General features: G+C 43.5%; 1 protein-coding gene across 17 annotated transcripts in view; it reads right to left on the bottom strand.

Moving 5' to 3' along the window:
* Window positions 1-18,230, bottom strand: part of LOC136004410 (SET-binding protein-like) — a 347,514-nt gene that overhangs the window by 284,947 nt on the left and 44,337 nt on the right. For all 17 annotated transcript variants that reach the window (XM_065660874.1, XM_065660870.1, XM_065660879.1 and 14 more), the window contains one exon: window positions 1,599-1,682. In XM_065660874.1, the coding sequence (XP_065516946.1) occupies window positions 1,599-1,682 (84 nt within the window). The remainder of the gene's footprint in view (window positions 1-1,598; window positions 1,683-18,230) is intronic.

The following is an 18,230-nucleotide window of genomic DNA, read 5'->3' as shown; positions in this document are numbered from 1 at the left end:
TGAGATCAATGATTTTTAGGTCCAACACTCAGAGTTTGTTAGAGATAGCTTTTGTAAAACCTCTCTGCAATCAAGATGTTCCCATTGAATTATTAATCTCTACCACAAGCAGTTTGACACTGCTCTAGTCCTGTTGTAAATCAAGAGTGATTCAACCAGAGTACATCAAAATACAAAAAAACCCAACAAACAAATTTGGTAAAAGTGTTCATTTCTAAATCAATTTTCTCCTGATGTGTTAGAACATCAACATAAGAAAATTAAGCTTGTATTTGAGAAAATAGGTAGCTATTCTTTAAAGAAAAGTTATATGAATCCTTGTCTTGATGGTGAACTGATAGTATAGCTCATGACAATGAATTTGTAATTTTGAAAATACTAATTAAATAATAAAGAAAAAAAAAATCAATGAAAGACTCAATACTACAAAGCATTTATAAGTGTGACCAACATTCCTCACAACAGAGCCCACTGCAGGATAGATAGATATTAACAGACATTAACAAAATGAGGCTCAGAGACACCATTATTAATTAGGGTTGATGAACATGCATGTTGAAAATGAAAAACATTTTTCCTCCTGAAAATTTATCTTTTTTCCCATCAGTAAATTACTGGGAGTTCCTGGAGCTTTATGGACACTGAATCTGCTTCAGGTCTGTACCTGGTCACAAGGTACATGAGAAAGCAAAGTTATTTGATACGAGATCAACTGCTTCACTCTACTACATTTAACATTGGACGACCCAATATTTATAAAATGTTTCTGCTCAAATTAAATTTTGTTTCATCCTTGGAAATAATGATCTCTGGATTCAAACTTCTCTGTAGCCTCAAAGCCAGAAGGCCATAATAACTGAAAATTTTGACAGGGACAAACTTGACTGGTCTGAATATTATATTATCATATTATTATATATCATATCATATCATATTATTCTATGAATAAGTGCAAAATAGTAGGAGGTAGGAAGTGACCACCAGCTGGCTGTCATTCAGAGTGCAGTCCATCTTGCTTACAATTACTGAACCCTAGAACTGGTCTCACTGATGTCAATTTGACCAATTTTAGAATAAGGGGCCATTCATTCCAAGTAATGAATATTGACACCTTGCCATCAGTTTGTGAAAAACTTCTTACACATATATCATGAGGAACCTCAATAAAGAATGTTCTTGTGATGGTGTCACTTCAGAACAAAAGTATTCAACAAATGGCACGTTTCTCTGTAACTATCACACATCCAGGCAGCTACAGTATGAGACCAAAGGTTGCATGCATTTAGCCAGCAAGGAAGTGCAATATTCTTTAAGAAAGGCATTGCCTAGAGTGGATTTTTATAAAGAAACAGAATTAATGAATAAATAAATGAGATGGGAATAAGTCAGGCTAGGGCATTAACAACTCCTACTGCAATGAATCCCTGATCTTGCTTGAGGGTTTTTTGACAAATAACAAATACAAAAACATTAATGTCATTGTCAGCCATGCCAAGGACTTTGTGTCCAGGAATGCTGATATGCAACAGCACAGTTCAAATCAAACAGATGTTAATACATTCTTATTTTTCCACCAGTTAAGGTACATATTGACTGACCTGATCCAAGTTTTTCACTTGAGCATTTTTCCCTTTTCTGCAACCACAACTCCTAAGCAGTTTTGCTTCTCCAATGAATTTTCCCTATAAGAGATAAGGCAAGAAAAACATCAGCACAATCTGAACCACTGAAGACCAAGAGGCTTGTATTTATGACCAGAAGCAGGGGAAGAAAGGACATTAGGGAAGCCCGTGTACTCATCTCGTGTTGCTGGCAGATACCATTCCACAGAGGGGTAGCTCCCAAGCTGCCAAGGAGACTTCCCCAAAGACCAATATCATAGCACCAGGGATGTCACATAGAGGCAGAAGGAAAGCAAGGTGTGTGGAAAAACACAGTGGGAATACAGGCAAGTCAAGCTGAAAAGGAACAGGCTATTTTAAACCAATGTTTTCATACACATACATGAACAGGAACAAGTCTATCATGCACCAGAATTTCTGTTCATCCTCACCAAGTTAGTGCTTATTTGCTTCTAGTGTAGCTAGATTTGGTGAAATAAAGTCTACAGGTGTGACTTGCCCTCATTAGGACAACTGGTCCATATAACCACCACCAAGTCCTTGCCAAAAATTCAGCAGTCCACCCTCACCCAACAGTACTGGTGCAGACCCTGCAATGTTGATAACATGCTGGGGCCAACAGAGATTTACAAAGAAACAGGGTATTCTCATCCTCCTTTTGCCTACAAACAACAGTTTGGGAAATAATCTGAGCTCAAACACCTTCTTTTCATTGATAACCCATCAGACTGAGTGTGATCTGAGCAGCAAGGTCCCTTGTGTTTATTTGGTTCTGAAAAGAAATGGGGATTATATGAATCACTTTGGCTCTCCACCAAAGCCTTTTTGGAGCAGATACCGTTATATAAACTTTTTTGAGCTTATCAGGCCTGGACATCTTGATAAATTACCATGGCAGAAAGGGGCTGGGATTATAGGTTTGGTCAAAATGATACTTGAGCTCAAACAGTAACACAGCCAACTGGGTCCCCACAAACTGATCACAATTACTTGCTTACCCATAGACACATACACAAAATTATTGCCTTTTTTTTCAGACTTTTGAGGGAGAATCTGCTCATGTGCAGCCATGGAGAGTCATATTTCAGCTGGATGAATTTATATGGAAAAGGAGACCTTAACACTAAATCAGTTAATGAGTTTCACCAAGTGGAAGCACTCTAGCCTAAATGATGAGGAAGGGAAAGGGCACAATTAAAAGGAATTGCAGCCACTGCTCAATACCAGGGCACAGTAGAGAGATGGCCCTTGGTGACAGGAATTAAAAACATAGAATCATAGAATCATAGAATAGTTAAGGTTGGAAAGGACCTCAAGATCATCTAGTTCCAACCCCCCTGCCATGGACAGGGACACCTCACACCAAACCATCCCACACAAGGCTTCATCCAACCTGGCCTTGAACACCGCCAGGGATGGAGCACTCACAACCTCCATGGGCAACCCATTCCAGTGTCTCACCACCCTAACAGGAAAGAATTTCCTCCTTATATCCAATCTAAACTTCCCCGTTTAAGTTTTAACCCATTACCCCTTGTCCTGTCACTACAGTCCCTGACGAAGAGTCCCTCCCCAGCATCCCTATAGGCCCCCTTCAGGTACTGGAAGGCTCCTATGAGGTCTCCACCCAGCCTTCTCCAAGCTGAACAGCCCCAACTTCCTCAGCCTGTCTTCATACGGGAGGTGCTCCAGTCCCCTGATCATCCTCGTGGCCCTCCTCTGGACTTGTTCCAGCAGTTCCATGTCCTTTTTATGTTGAGGACACCAGAACTGCACACAATACTCCAGGTGAGGTCTCACAAGAGCAGAGTAGAGGGGCAGGATCACCTCCTTCGACCTGTTGGTCACGCTCCTTTTGATGCAGCCCAGGATACGGTTGGCTTTCTGGGCTGCGAGTGCACACTGCCGGCTCATGTTCATTTTCTCATCGACCAGCACCCCCAAGTCCTTCTCTGCAGGGCCGCTCTGAATCTCTTCTTTGCCCAACCTGTAGCTGTGCCTGGGATTGCTCTGACCCAGGTGTAGGACCTTGCACTTGTCGACTTCTAGTCAGCTCAGAAGAACCTGCAACCTGCCAGGTGTGGTGAGATTTCTTACTTGGTGACCCTAGCATCTCACAAGTCCCAGTAAGGTCAGATAAAAATTATCTTTTCTCTGCTTTCCAAAAGAGACACTGGAGAAACAAAACAAAACACTGAAAATGCTGTACCTACACCTGATACCTAACCAAAATGCCCAGTGTTTGGACTGCTGATTGCAACCTGTCAAACTTTAAGGTTTTCAGAGGACTACTTCCAACTGGCATCCTCTGCCTATGACTCCCATCTATCATATGTATTTTGCTCTTGCCCCATTACTACAGTCCTTCAACAATTAGTTTGTAATCTCTTAAACTCAAAAAATATTCCCTAGAAAGAAGTGATTAAACTAAAATTTAAAGCAGGGAGAGACTTGTCTGTCTAACCAAAGGAGACTTTCTAGACACCCCACAGTATATGAGTCAAGTTAGAAACACAAAGGACCTAAGGGAGACCCACACATTTCCTAATGGGCAACAGATGAAAAGCCAGGATGCCTTAGGGTGCCTATAGCAGCAACATACATGTGTGTTTAGGAAACCGGATCCATACATGACTTGCTGATGGTCAGTTTGTCACAGTATCCACTGTAAAGCCATTATGTTGAAAAAGATACTCCAGCCCTTTTCACACCACAAACTGAGGAAATGATCCCATTTTTAGACCTTTCTCTGGCTTCTAGGATATGCTGTCATGCAACCTGAGCTCAGGGCAAACCATGGCCATGTTCTCCTGTCTGTCTGGAAGTATCACCAGCTTTATTTAACAGAGAGAAATTGCAACATGTTGCACATAATCACATGGAAAATCAAAAGCAGAGGGGAATACAAGCCCAAAACGTGATAGCTTTTTCTTTTTCCCTGACAGTACAAGAATGTAGGGGCTCTTTCATTCCCTAAGAAAGCAAATGAAAGCAATGCACTGGATGAATAATCCCACCTCCTTTTCCAACTGCAGATGTGCCTCTCCTTAATGCCCCTCACCTGAATTAGCTACTACCTCCACCTTCTTTTAGGAAAGCTTATTATGAGCAGATACTTAATTTGAGGATAGCTGTCTAACATTAGGTAGCTAAGTTGAAAGACAAAAGAAAAAAAATAAAAAGCATATGAACAACATTTGCAGCCTGTCACAACTCCATTCAAGAACAGATGGAGACCTTGTCATTTAGGGGTTTCCTCACATACATCAAGCAGTTCAGTGGGGATAGGAAAAGGGGCTGCTGTTTGGGTGCTTGTCTGGAACCAGATTAGAAGAAAGCACGCTATTTCTCAGCACATGCCTTGTGTTACATTAAACATGCATATGCAACTTGAGCTTTTATTCAACGATCTGAAACAGAGCCCTCCAGGGTGCTAAGGGTCAATGAGTTGTTTGTTTATCTGTATGTTATTTTACAGTTTATAGTGCCCAAGGAGTTTGTTAAAAAATTAAAACACCTAGCTGGGGCCTGCTGTGGTTGTTGCTTCCTAATATATCCCTCCCTCCTTTGTCCAGCAGTGCCTGATACTTACAGGGGAGGGAGAGGACAACACTACAAAGACGGGAGCTTCATCTCATTGAGTGCTATAGAAGTCTGGTCTTAATGTTTCCATGTTTTGTGGCCTTTAAATAACAGGATTGGGAAGGAGCACAGTGATCTTGAAAGCTCACAGATTTATTGCTACTAAATGATCCTGTGCTGCCTGCTCTTGATGTGATGCTCTGGTTTAGAAACAGGCAGGCACAAGGATTTCCAATGTAGGAGCTCGCTTTGCCTTCTGCTGGTTCCCATCTGTTGTCAGACATCCCCCTTCCCAAGACAAAGAGTAAGAAGGTTCCTCAGTGAGCACTGAAGAGTGAAGCACATATGTCCTGTTTTCTCACCTCTTACAGGGAGTCTTGCTGGCCTCACCCTCCCTGCACCACTGGCTCCAGCAGTTGGTAAAAGTTTGTAGAAACAGAAGAAAAATAATAATAGTCATAGTAACAGGCTTAATTATCTCAGCTGCATGGGTGACAGGAGCTGATCACTTGCCAGTTTTCACAGCCTGTGGTTGAAAAACACCAAATTGTATCACCCAGAAGTCAAATAAGGGCCAGTTAAAACTTGCTTTATGCCAATGGCTCCAGGGGTATGCCCGGGGGTACATACAAATCAGAGGCTGTGGAGAGTCCTGGCGCTGCCATATTGCCTAGACTGGTTCTACACAGAGCTGCCAGACCTATTTAAAGGAGTCAGACATGACACACATGGCACCGGCAGACCTCTGTGGATCTTCTGTGCTCTGGAGGAGCTGTCTGAGATTAACTGGAGGAATCCGTCTTCCTCCCACTCTCCCAAGTCTGTGGCTGGAAAGATCAACTTAAGAGGTGGGCTCAACTTAGCAGTACCATGCCATGCACCTTGCAGCCACTGGCAGGTCCAGCTGGGTTCTGACCTGCTCAGTTCTTCAGCCTTCCTCGGTTCTGAGCAGCAGTCCTTGAAAATACTGGCAGTAACCTCACCCCAAAATAGCTGGCGTAACCCATCTCCCCTTGGCCCCTGGAAGGTCTCACTGGCCAAACCTGGCCCTGGCTTTCAGCTGTTAAAGCTCTCTCCATCTCTCCTGTCTTTCAGTACCCTCAAAATGTCTCACATCAACAGACAAAAATGTGAGGTACAGAGAGTATAGCTGAGCCTTGGCCATGGCAACCTCGGGAAGAGCACAGTTTCCAGTGTGGCCTTTCCAAGGCTTTTATCAGTATTTCAGCTGCTGAAGCAGTCTGACTCTTCACAGAGCAGTACTTTTCTGAAAGAGCTTTGTGAAGCTGAGCTAAGCAGCCCTTCACAGCCTCTTCTCTTTTCTTCCTTTCCTGTCTTACACCACCAAGAGAGCTCTCCAGTGTGATACCAAATAAACACAGTGATTGTGCCAGCTCAGGAATGACAAGTGTGTAAGGAGGCTATGCCATCTTTCTCTGACTCCTTCTCCATCCATCCAAATATTCTAACATTTCAAAGACCAGAGAGCACATTTGCAGCCACCTCCCCTGACATCCTGCACCAAGCAGGCTGTGTAATTCAGTCTGCTATCCTGCCACTGAGCTTAATAGTTATTTCTAAATAAAATCATTACTGTTTTTCACTACAGGCTACTTTTAGTAGCAAGACAAGAAGGACATGGTAGGTTTTGTTTTGGGGTTTTTTTTACCCTAGGGTCACAGTTCATTTTTTCACCAAGAAGAAAACATGCATATAGTGTTGCAACAGTGAACCTTTAAAAATATCCCCACAGGTGCATAAATGACATTGGGAAGAACAACATATTTAGTATTTATGTTTTTATCCTGTTCTGTCAGGGTGATCCATGCATTTTGAAGAACTGGTGCCCAAGTGCCTACAGTAGTAAAATAGGAGAGGAGAGGAAACAAAGGGAAACAAGAACTGAATCCAAGGTGGAGGCAAGCTGCAGTACAACAGACAGCTGGTATTTGGGTGGTGGTAAAACACCCTGAAATTAGCCTTTTTCCCTCAGCTCAATGAAGCCTAAACAACAAAAGAAGACACAGCTTGCAGCCAGCCAGCCTACTAGCCAACCACAGACACACATGACAGCTTCATTCAGGAGTCTGGAGACAATACAAAAGCTTCGAAATCAGGCCAACATTCTGCAACCTCAGACAATGGGCCAAATATCAGAATTGGAGCCCCAAATGAGGGGGAACAACATTCAAGGGAGATCAAACTTTCAGGGCAGGCACTGAAAGGGACTAAAAAGGAGAACGTTCCCAGTTTATTAATAGTGAGGTCTGGCCGGCTGCATCCCAGCCGCCATAGGTTATGTTCATTAAAAGGCAGCACTTTGCATGTACTGTGCAGAGTGCGCGGAGAGTGTGTGTGCGCTCATGTGAGACTGCCCCTCACTTGCTAGAGATCAGGATATGCCTTTCTGCTTAGCACTGTGTAAACCGCAAATGTAGTTTTTTTCCACTTGAGCAACTGTATGGGCACAGATGCATGCTCTCACTCATTCCTGAACCTGAAAGGCATAAAGGAACTCAGGCTCTTTCCAAGTAAAAAAAAAAAAAAAAAAAAAAAGAGAGAGAGAAGCCAAATGCTTCACATCTCCTTCCTTCCTGGACATACTTTAATCTCACACACAAAAACTATTACAAAAGGCTGAAGCATTATGCAATTGCCACTGCTGCTGCTGGAGTTCATTGCTCCATAAACCCTTGCCCACTCTTACATGCCATAAAGGCCCCTGTCTGATAGTACAACAAACTCACAAAGAGGAGAAAAAGAAGTGCTTCAGTCCCAGGAGTTACCCCTCTGGGTAGGATTGCCCCCTCTGAGGTAGTTTCACCTGCAGCATGTGTCTTGTAGCACTGCATACAAATGGCATCCTTCCCCCTACAGCAACAAAAAGGCCAAGCAAATCCTTTTTATTAGCTTCCCTTTGAAAGCAGGTGGAAAAGTAGAATATAGGCACACGCACACACAACAACAAAAAAAAAAAAAACAATTTGCAAAAGTACTGTTTGGATTTGCCTGTCCTAATTATCTCCTTTTCATTTCTATTTGAAAAAGTCATACCTTGCAAGTTTTCTCCTCCACAGCTGTACAGACCAAGACAGAGCACTTGCTAGAGGTGGTCAGACTTGAAAAATGCTTATTTTTTGTGCTGAAATGGGAGTAGATGAAGAGAAAGGGTTGAGTTTTTCAAAGCTGTCCATGGATTTTGATGCATGTTTCCCATGCATTTTCACCGAAGACATTACAAAGTCCAATCGGCTTTGCTTTTGAAGTGTCACACTGATCTTATGTTCAGAACAGATATGGCTGTGGGAGCTAGTGATCTCTCTCAAATTTGGAGAAACTTAGGTGCACAGAAACTGAAAACAGTAGGTGTTCCTTAGGATGCAGCAATTCCAACCCATTTTATTCTCAAAAAAAAGGGGGGGAAATTAGTGTTAGGGCTCAAAAAAACCCCAAACCTTTATGCTTTATTCACCCTTTACTTCACTAGTCTACACTATTATTGCCACAACTCTGGAGTCCTTAGAGATCACGTGCATAATCCCTATCTCCTCCTCTGAGAAGACAGGCTCTATTTTTACCTTGTGATAATGTTATGCAGATGCCAGAGGGCAAAGACAAGTATAGCAGATTCAACAAGCTTTTTCTCCAGCTCAGGGTAGGATTGAAGATCAACTCTATATGAAAGACAAGATGAAGTGATATTCAAACTCCAGGCATGAAGACTGGAGAAATCTCCAGCCAGTTTTATTTAAGACAAAATGCCTCTCAATTAGCATTCATAGAAAGAAGAAAACTACAGCCAAGCTGAGTGAGCACCCAAAGATGTGGTAGATGAGTGCTAGGAAACAATGGAGAGCTGCAACAATTCCTAGCACTGCAGATGAAACAGTCTACAGGGATCAGATGGAGGTTAAGTTTGTTGGATTGAAATCTTTAATTTTAAAATATGTTTATTTTCACACTGAGATAGCACTTTTTGTTTCAGATATCTAGCAAGTCCAAACACACATTTTTCAAATTCAGGAAAACCAAGCTCTTATTTGGATGAGCTGCCTTTTTTGTTTGGTTGGTTAGGATATTTTTTTCCTTCTTTGCCTGCTTTAAACTCTGCTATTTCAATAATTTAACAACCTATCTTAAATATTTCACCAATAAATCAAAGGCTTGTGTTTCTACTTCATGTTAAAACTAATCAATGGAAGAATGCCTGAGCTAGAAGTTAAAATTCTGTTCCACCAAGCCAGCAATGCATAATCATTTCTCCGTAGATTCTCTGGTGAATAAAAACTTCTTTGTGGAATTAATGTCATATAAAAAGTTCTTTGTTCAGGCATACAGTGCAACTATGGCCCCAGATCATCTGTATCCTGACAACAGGGCTTGAGATTTCCAGAGCTAATTTTTAAAATTGCCTCTGGGGTGAAGGAGATGAGAGCCTGTACCAAGGAACCCCAAATCTCATTGAGCATCAACAGGAATAAAACTTCTCAAGTTACTAAATTGTGTGGACATTTTAAACTTCATTTCAGTGAAGTTTGGATGCAAAATCAACACATTTATGAAAACTAAGAAAAGTACACCTACCCTTTCTCACTGTCTCCCAGAGTCCCAGTTCATCAAAATGAAGCCAGGAAGCCTCACATATATATAATTTAGTGCAACTGACTCTAATTTTGTTTCTAAATCATTCAAGGCAAGACCCTCTTTGGTCTCAGTCAGATAAGTCCAAAATGCATGAACAATGTGAATAGATAACAAGAAGTTGATATCTAACATATTGAATATTGAGAGAAAAATGAATGCTAAAAAGGAAGAGGAAGGGAAAGGGAAAGGGGAATAGCTGTAAACTACATTATTACTAAGCTGCCTTTCATGTTTTGTGTCAACTTTTTACTTAGTTTTGTTACAAAACTTTTAAAGTCATGCCTTTTGCTTCAAAGACATCTACAGTGAATGATCTCACGTTGATACCCATAATAAAGTATGACCAAAATATACACAATCATATGCACAGATAAAAATCATCTTGGCCAACATGATTCCTCTTCTGCAGCTGGGCAAATGTCTCTGCATCCCAGCTCCTAAGACTGGCTGGAGCTTGTCTGGGCAAGGGTAGGCAAGGTAGAAATCGGAGACATATCCTCCTCCTCATTTGAAGACAGACATCTCCATCTTTCCTCCCAATGTGCAGCTGACAAGACTTCCTTCACAAACTGACACAGAAACAGCTAATTTACTGCTTTGTGTCAGGAATGTAGCCAGGGCTTCAGTCCCCTGCACCCTGGACTCCCTTGGCTGGGCTGCTTCATCCTGAAAAGGGTCTCCCCTTCCTCCAGCCCCTCTCCTCCAACACACACTCCTCCTCTACTTCTGCTTTTGTAAATTATCTCCCAGCAAACTACTTCCCAACTGGAGTCAAAATTAAAAAGGCTGCCCATATGCCATGGCTCACTTGTCTGTTCCCCTCACTGCCATCTGTCCTATTTGCTCAGCCAAAAGAAAAAAAAAAAAAAAACCCCACACAAAAAAAAAAAAAAACCCACAAAACAAACAAACAAAAAAAAAAAACAACCCAAAAATCAAACAAACCAAATGGGATGGGGGTGGGGGGAGAAGAAGAAGAAGGATAAAGCCAGACACAATGAGGATGAGGAGGAAGGTGATGATGCTGTCTATAGCATCTGCTCCTTGACCAGGCTCTCAGATCAGTAATGGAGATGAGCAGAACCAGTGACAACCCAAACACAGTCCTGTTTATTTGTTTATTTAACCTGTTCAGAGAGATCAGCTCATGTGCACCATGCTCCAGCCAGAGAAGGTGAAAGGAGATCCTCAGCTCCTGAACCAGGCTGGAGAAAAAAAACCCAACAGATTCTCCAGAGCATAATGACTGTGCTGCTGGGCTGAGGTTTTCCTTAACTTTCCAAATCACCTTGCAGAAGAGCAAGGAGAGATGTGACTGGGTGTGGGGAGAGTTGCAGGTATGCCCTGGTTTTGACGCACACTAATTTCTAAAGCTCCTGACCCTGCAAAACCAGAGGAAAGGAAAGAAAAAAGGCCCTCAGGGTGCTGAGTGCAAAGATTCAAAGATTATTAATTTTTTTTTAATTAAATAAAGGAAAGAAAAGAGAGGTAGCTCAAGAAACTGCATGGCTCACCATCACTAAGCATTTATGCCAGGGTGGGGAGAAAGTCTGGGAGCAGAGTTGTGGGAATAACAAAAATTATATTTGTTTTTCAAGCTGAAATGAAATCAAGATTAAAAAAAAAAATAAAATAGATTAACCTGAAAAATAGTTTTCTAATAAGGACAGCTACAAAGCCATTTATATAGCAGAATGAAAAGGGGATAAGAAAACTGCTTTTTCAACACCTTTTACTGCTTTTTCTTTTTTTTAATTTTCAATGAGACATTGCATACAGGTGCTGGTGTATGTGCTGATAAGGAATTAAATTGCATTCCAGTCCTATTACCTAGCTTTGCACATATTTACCTCAAAGAAATGGGAGCAGAATTCAGCTCATGTTTGACTGCAGAGTGCAAAAGGTGAGTAGCACACAAGTGTGTGCATGAAAACACACGCCTCATGGTGAGATAGGTATCAAAAGCCCTACAGTTGGTTTGTCTCAAGGCAGACACCACTGAGCCATAAGACAATAATAATTACCATTATAGGTCCATGAGATCATGGTGGGAAAGCTCCTGCAGGGGGAGACAGCTGGGGAAGGAAGAGCAGACCTCCTCTTTCTGAGGCAGCAGGGGTTGCGTGCAGGCACAGAGAAGCCACCAGTGCTTCCCAGAGGGAAAGGTGTTGCTGCACAGACCATTAGGAAAAGAGCCCTTCCACTAGCTATGTGCCTATACCTGAGTCCTTCACAAACACGGAGAAGAGACAATCTGGCATGAAGACAGTACCTTCTGATTCTACACAGGATTTGGAGAAGGCTGAGGTTCTGAATGACTTCTTCGCCTCGGTCTTCACTGGCAAAGGCTCTGACTGCACCACCCAAGACTTAGAAGGTAGATGCAGGGACTGTGAGAATGAAGACTTTGGGCCCACTGTAGGAGAGGATCTGGTTCGAGATCATCTTAAAAATCTGAACATGCACAAGTCCATGGGACCTGATGAAATCCATCCGCAGGTCCTGAAGGAGCTGGCAAATGAAGTTGCTAAGCCACTGGCCATCATATTTGAAAAATCATGGCAGTCAGGTGAAGTTCCCGACGACTGGAAAAAGGGAAATATAACCCCCATTTTCAAGAAGGGGAAAATGGAAGACCCGGGGAATTACAGATCAGTCAGTCTCACCTCTGTGCATGGCAAAATCTTGGAGCACATTCTCCTGGAAGGCATGCTAAGGCACATGAAAAACAACAAGGTGCTTGGTGACAGCCAGCAGGGCTTCACTAAGGAGAAATCCTGCCTGACCAATTTGGTGGCCTTCTATGATGGGGCTACAGAACTGACAGACAGGGGTAGAACAGTTGATGTCATCTACCTGGACTTGTGCAAAGCGTTTGACACTGTCCCGCACAACATCCTTCTCTCTAAATTGGAGAGATATCAATTTGATGGATGGACCACTCGGTGGATAAAGAACTGGCTGGATGGCTGCACACAAAGAGCTGTGGTCAATGGCTCAATGTCCGGCTGGAGACCAGTAACGAGTGGTGTCCCTCAGGGATCAGTGTTGAGAACGGTCTTGTTTAACATCTTTGTCGGTGACATGGACAGTGGGATTGAGTGCGCCCTCAGCAAGTTTGCCGATGACACCAAGCTGTGTGGTCCGGTTGATATGCTGGAGGGAAGGGATGCCATCCAGAGGGACCTTGAGACGCTTGTGAGGTGGGCTGATGCCAACCTTATGAAGTTCAACCATGACAAGTGTGAGGTCCTACACCTGGGTCAGAGCAATCCCAGGCACAGCTACAGGTTGGGCAAAGAAGAGATTCAGAGTGGCCCTGCGGAGAAGGACTTGGGGGTGCTGGTCGATGAGAAAATGAACATGAGCCGGCAGTGTGCGCTCGCAGCCCAGAAAGCCAACCATATCCTGGGATGCATCAAAAAGAGTGTGACCAGCAGGTCGAAGGAGGTGATCCTGCCCCTCTACTCTGCTCTTGTGAGACCTCACCTGGAGTATTGTGTGCAGTTCTGGTGTCCTCAACATGAAAAGGACATGGAACTCTTGGAACAAGTCCAGAGGAGGGCCACGAGGATGATCAGTGGACTGGAGCACCTCCCATATGAAGACAGGCTGAGGAAGTTGGGGCTGTTCAGCCTGGAGAAGAGAAGGCTGCGTGGAGACCTCATAGCAGCCTTCCAGTACCTGAAGGGGGCCTATAGGGATGCTGGGGAGGGACTCTTCGTCAGGGACTGTAGTGAAAGGACAAGGGGTAATGGGTTAAAACTTAAACAGGGGAAGTTTAGATTGGATATAAGGAGGAAATTCTTTCCTGTTAGGGTGGTGAGGCACTGGAATGGGTTGCCCAGGGAGGTTGTGAGTGCTCCATCCCTGGTAGTGTTCAAGGCCAGGTTGGATGAAGCCTTGTGTGGGATGGTTTGGTGTGAGGTGTCCCTGCCCATGGCAGGGGGGTTGGAACTAGATGATCTTGAGGTCCTTTCCAACCCTAACTATTCTATGATTCTATGATCTCACCACAATGCACCTTGTGGAGTCATTCTATCCTATCTTAGTGACCCATCCATTATCCTCTACCTAATTGCTTCCACAGCATCACTGCAAGAGAGATATTTCCTACAGCTAAACATTTGCATTCCAAAGAGCAGTCACTTGCCAGGTCAAGTTCCTCAGTCTTTACATTTGATTCTACTACAATGGGAAGATGTTCCAGTGAACAGAAAAGGATATGGAGACAGCAAAGAACCCGATTCCATTTTTGTCGAACAAGACAATGTTGAAATTGCGGTTACGTGGTTTAAGCCCAGCCGGCAACCCAGAACCATGCAGCCGCTCGCTCATTCCCCCCCTTCCTACCCCCGCTCCCAGAGGGATGGGGAGTAGAATCGAAAGAATGTAACTCCCAGGGGTTGAGATAAGAACAGTCCAGTAACTAAGGTATAACACAAAACCACTACTGCTGCCACCAATAATAATAATGAAAAGGGAAATAACAAGGGAAGAGAACACAACCGCTCACTACCCGCCGACCGATGCCCAGCCCGACCCTGGCAGTGATCTAGCAATTCCAGGTAACTCCCCCCAGTTTACATACTGGGCATGACGTGCTGTGGTATGGAATACCTCTTTGGTCAGTTTGGGTCAGGTGTCCTGTCTCTGCTTCCTCCCGGCTTCCCCTCCTCCCTGGCAGAACATGAGACTCACAAAGTCCTTGGTCAGAGTAAACATGACTTATCAATAACTAAAGACATCGGTGTCTTTTGCAAAACTACTAAAGGTTACAAATATTCACACTGTTTGGTCTGTCTGTGAGATGCACATCCTGCTTTATCTTGCAAACAGCCTGCTTTGTTTTGCTAACCGATCTTTACCATTCATTGTTCTCTTTACTGTTCCCAAGGCTTAGGCCGGACCAGGGCGATAATGCCTGGATCCATTTTGTTAACTATTTCTATCTGTCACCCACAACAGCACTGCACCAGCTACTAAGGAGAAAAATGACTGCTACTGCTGAACCCAGGACACTAAGAGACTTGGACCCCAGGTGGACTTTGTAAGAATGATAAGGAAGAAGGCTTGTTTAAGGAAACCAGTTAGAACCAACTAAGGAGCTGGCAAACAGACAACGAGACCATCCAACTCCAAAGTTCAGCCAAAGGAGGAAGTGATGAAGAGGAAGATGATGAAGAAACAACCACCAGGGGTCCCAAAGATCACTACCGCATTATTGCGCGCATGCGGGAAGAATTTTCCAGAAGTATGATGTAATGTATAAGTAGCTTTATGAATATGCATATAGTGCAATGAATATGTATGTTAAGTGACAATATAATCACAGCCTGTTTAGTGCTTGAGCAAGACATGCTAGGAGGAGCTATCCCCCATGCTTCCCAGCGCCGCAATAAATACCTGCTTGTCAACTTAAACTTTGTTGGTGAGTTCTAGGAGTTCTTCTACGAATCACAAGTGTCTACTAATCCAAAACAATGAATGCTTATCACAAATACGATTAGACACACTTGAGTAAGATATGTTGTTATCTCAACCCTTCGAGAACCACGTTGGGCACCACAAAGAACTGTCATGGTTCAAGCCCAGCCGGTAACCCAAAACCACGCAGTTGCTCGCTCACTCCCCCCCTTCTTCTTCACCCCGCTCCCAGAGGGGTGAGGAGGAGAATTCAGAGAATGTAAATCCCACGGGTTGAGATAAGAACAGTCCAGTAACTAAGGTATAATGCAAAACTACTACTACTACCACCACCAATAATAATAGTGATAAGGGAAATAACAAGGGAGAGAATACAATTGCTCACCACCCACTTTCCAATACCCAGCCCGACCCGAGAAGCAATCTGGGCCTTCCAGGTAACTCCCCTCAGTTTATATACTGGGCATGACATGCTGTGTTACAGAGGACTCCTTTGGATAGTTTGGGTTAGGTGTCCTGTCTCTGCTTCTTCCTGGCTTCCCCTTCTCCCTCGCAGAGCATGAGACTGACAAAATCCTTAATCAGAGTAAACATTACGTGTCAAGAACTAAAAACATTGGTGTTATCAGCACTGTTCCCAAACTGAAGTCAAAAACACAGCACTGCACCAGCTACTAAGAAGGAAAAAAATTACTGCTACTGATGAACCCAAGACAGCATGCTTTCTAGGAGAATCTGCTCCAAGATTTTGCCAGGCTCAGAGGTGAGACTGACTGGTCTGTAATTCCCCGGGTCTTCCATTTTCCCCTTCTTGAAAATGGGGGTTACATTTCCCTTTTTCCAGTCGTCGGGAACTTCACCTGACTGCCATGATTTTTCAAATATGATGGACAGTGGCTTAGCAACTTCATTCGCCAGCTCCTTCAGGATCCGTGGATGGATTTCCTCAGGTCCCATGGACTTGTGACATTCAGGTTCTTAAGATGGTCTTGAACCTGATCCTCTCCTACAGTGGGCCTAATATCTTCATTGTCACAGTCCCTGCATCTGCCTTCTGAGACTTGGGTGGTGTGGTCAGAGCATTTGCCAGTAAAGAATGAGGCAAAGAAGCCATTAGGAACCTTGGCCTTCTCCAAATCCAGGGTAGCCAGTTTTCCTCCTAATAGCTTCCAGAGAGGGCCCACATTGTCCCTAGTCTGTCTTTTGTTTGCTACATACCCATAGAATCCCTTCCTGTTATCTTTTACATCCCTTGCCAGATTTAATTCTAACTGGGTCCTAGCTTCCTGGACAATATCCCTGTAGTCTTCCCAGGCCACCTGTCCTTGCTTCCATCTTTCATAAGCTTCTTTTTTCCCTCTAAGTATATAAACTCGGGGGAGTTACCTGGTAGGCCAAGATCACTGCTTGGGTCGGGCTGGGAATCAGTCGGCAGGTGGTGAGCAATTGCATTGTTCATCAGCCATGTTTATCGTTTTCTTTTCCCCTTTTAGTTTTATCTTCTCTCCCCTTTTTATTTCCCTTAGCATTTTTATTATTGGTGGTAGTAATAGTAGTTTTGTAGCCTACTTTATTTATTGGACTGTTCTCATCTCAACCCGTGGGATGTGCATTCTTTCGATTCTCCTTCCACCAAACCTCCGGGAGCTGGGGCGGATTAAGGGGGGGGGGAGTGAGCAAGCAGCTGCACGGTTCTGAGTTACTGGTGGGGCTTAAACCATAACAAACATGTAGTTAATTGGAAAGACTAAACATATTCAATGTCCTTAACTAACGGATTTCCATAGAAGGTTAAAGTGAGTAAGGGTATTTCTCCCAAACCGACCACCATGACCCTGAGACCACTTCTCAAAATTCACAGTGACTGTGCCACAGCCTTATCTGCCCAAATTACCATAAGCAATGAGTAACGAGAACTGTCTGGGCATTTCATGGAGTTGTAATGAATATGTACATAATGATTTTATATAAACTGTAAACTGTGTCTTCTCGGTGTGCATGATAGGCAGAGCAATCCCCCATGCACCCGGTACTGTAATAATGTGAGATTTCTAACATATCATTCTGGTTAGAGAGCTTATTTCCTGGATTTTGGTGACACCCCTTCTCCTGAGTGTTAGCAGGAGAGCTGGTCTCACTTTTAGCCCCATAAAATTAGTTTTGCGTGGCAGAAAAAGAGATGCAAGATTGGTGTCTATCCTTCCAAAGCACATGTAGGCTGGAAATTATGTCATCTTGTCTGAGGGAGCTTTATAACACCTCATTGGTCTTGTGGCACTCAGCAGTGCCTATTGGGAAAACTAAATCAGGTGAAGATTTACCCATCATCAACAAAAAATCTTGTCTTCCAGGCCCATGTGACCTGTGGTGTTTTCCACAGCTTTTTTCTCTCCCTGCTTCCACACCAGAGGCCAGCAGAAACCACAAAAAGAGAAGATGACACCATTCAGACAAGGAATGCCTTCCTACATAGTGCCCCTGTTCATCACATAGAAAGCTCTTCCCCTCCCAGGGCAGTACTTCTGCCATGATGGTAGCATGCCATAGGTGGTGCAGTTCTGTTTTTTCCATGACTTTTGGGTTCGGCAGATCTCCAAATGGTACAGTTTGCCTGCAGCTGTAGTGACGCTTTGCAATACAGCAGTTCTGACTCCAAGTGATCACAGCCAGTGCATCTCTTTGAGCTGAATTGGCAAAAGACAGAGTAAATGACAGGTTACTTCAGTGTAGCTCTTGGCAAGAACTTAAGGAGATTATTATGAAGGAGCTGGAAAGACATAAATGGAATCTGCTTGTGGAGCTGAGTGATAGATTGATAACTTTTAATCACTTTTCTACTTATGCAAATTGCAATCATACCTTTGATGCTCTGAATTTCTATAGCATTCAAGCTGGTGGCAGTGACGTGAAGATTCATAGGTGGATGCTCATCCACCACTAATATGTTCCTGCATC

Source organism: Lathamus discolor, chromosome W, assembly GCF_037157495.1.
Source record: "Lathamus discolor isolate bLatDis1 chromosome W, bLatDis1.hap1, whole genome shotgun sequence".
NCBI classification, from domain to species: Eukaryota; Metazoa; Chordata; class Aves; order Psittaciformes; family Psittacidae; genus Lathamus; species Lathamus discolor.
This window is presented reverse-complemented; position numbering and strand designations above follow the sequence as displayed.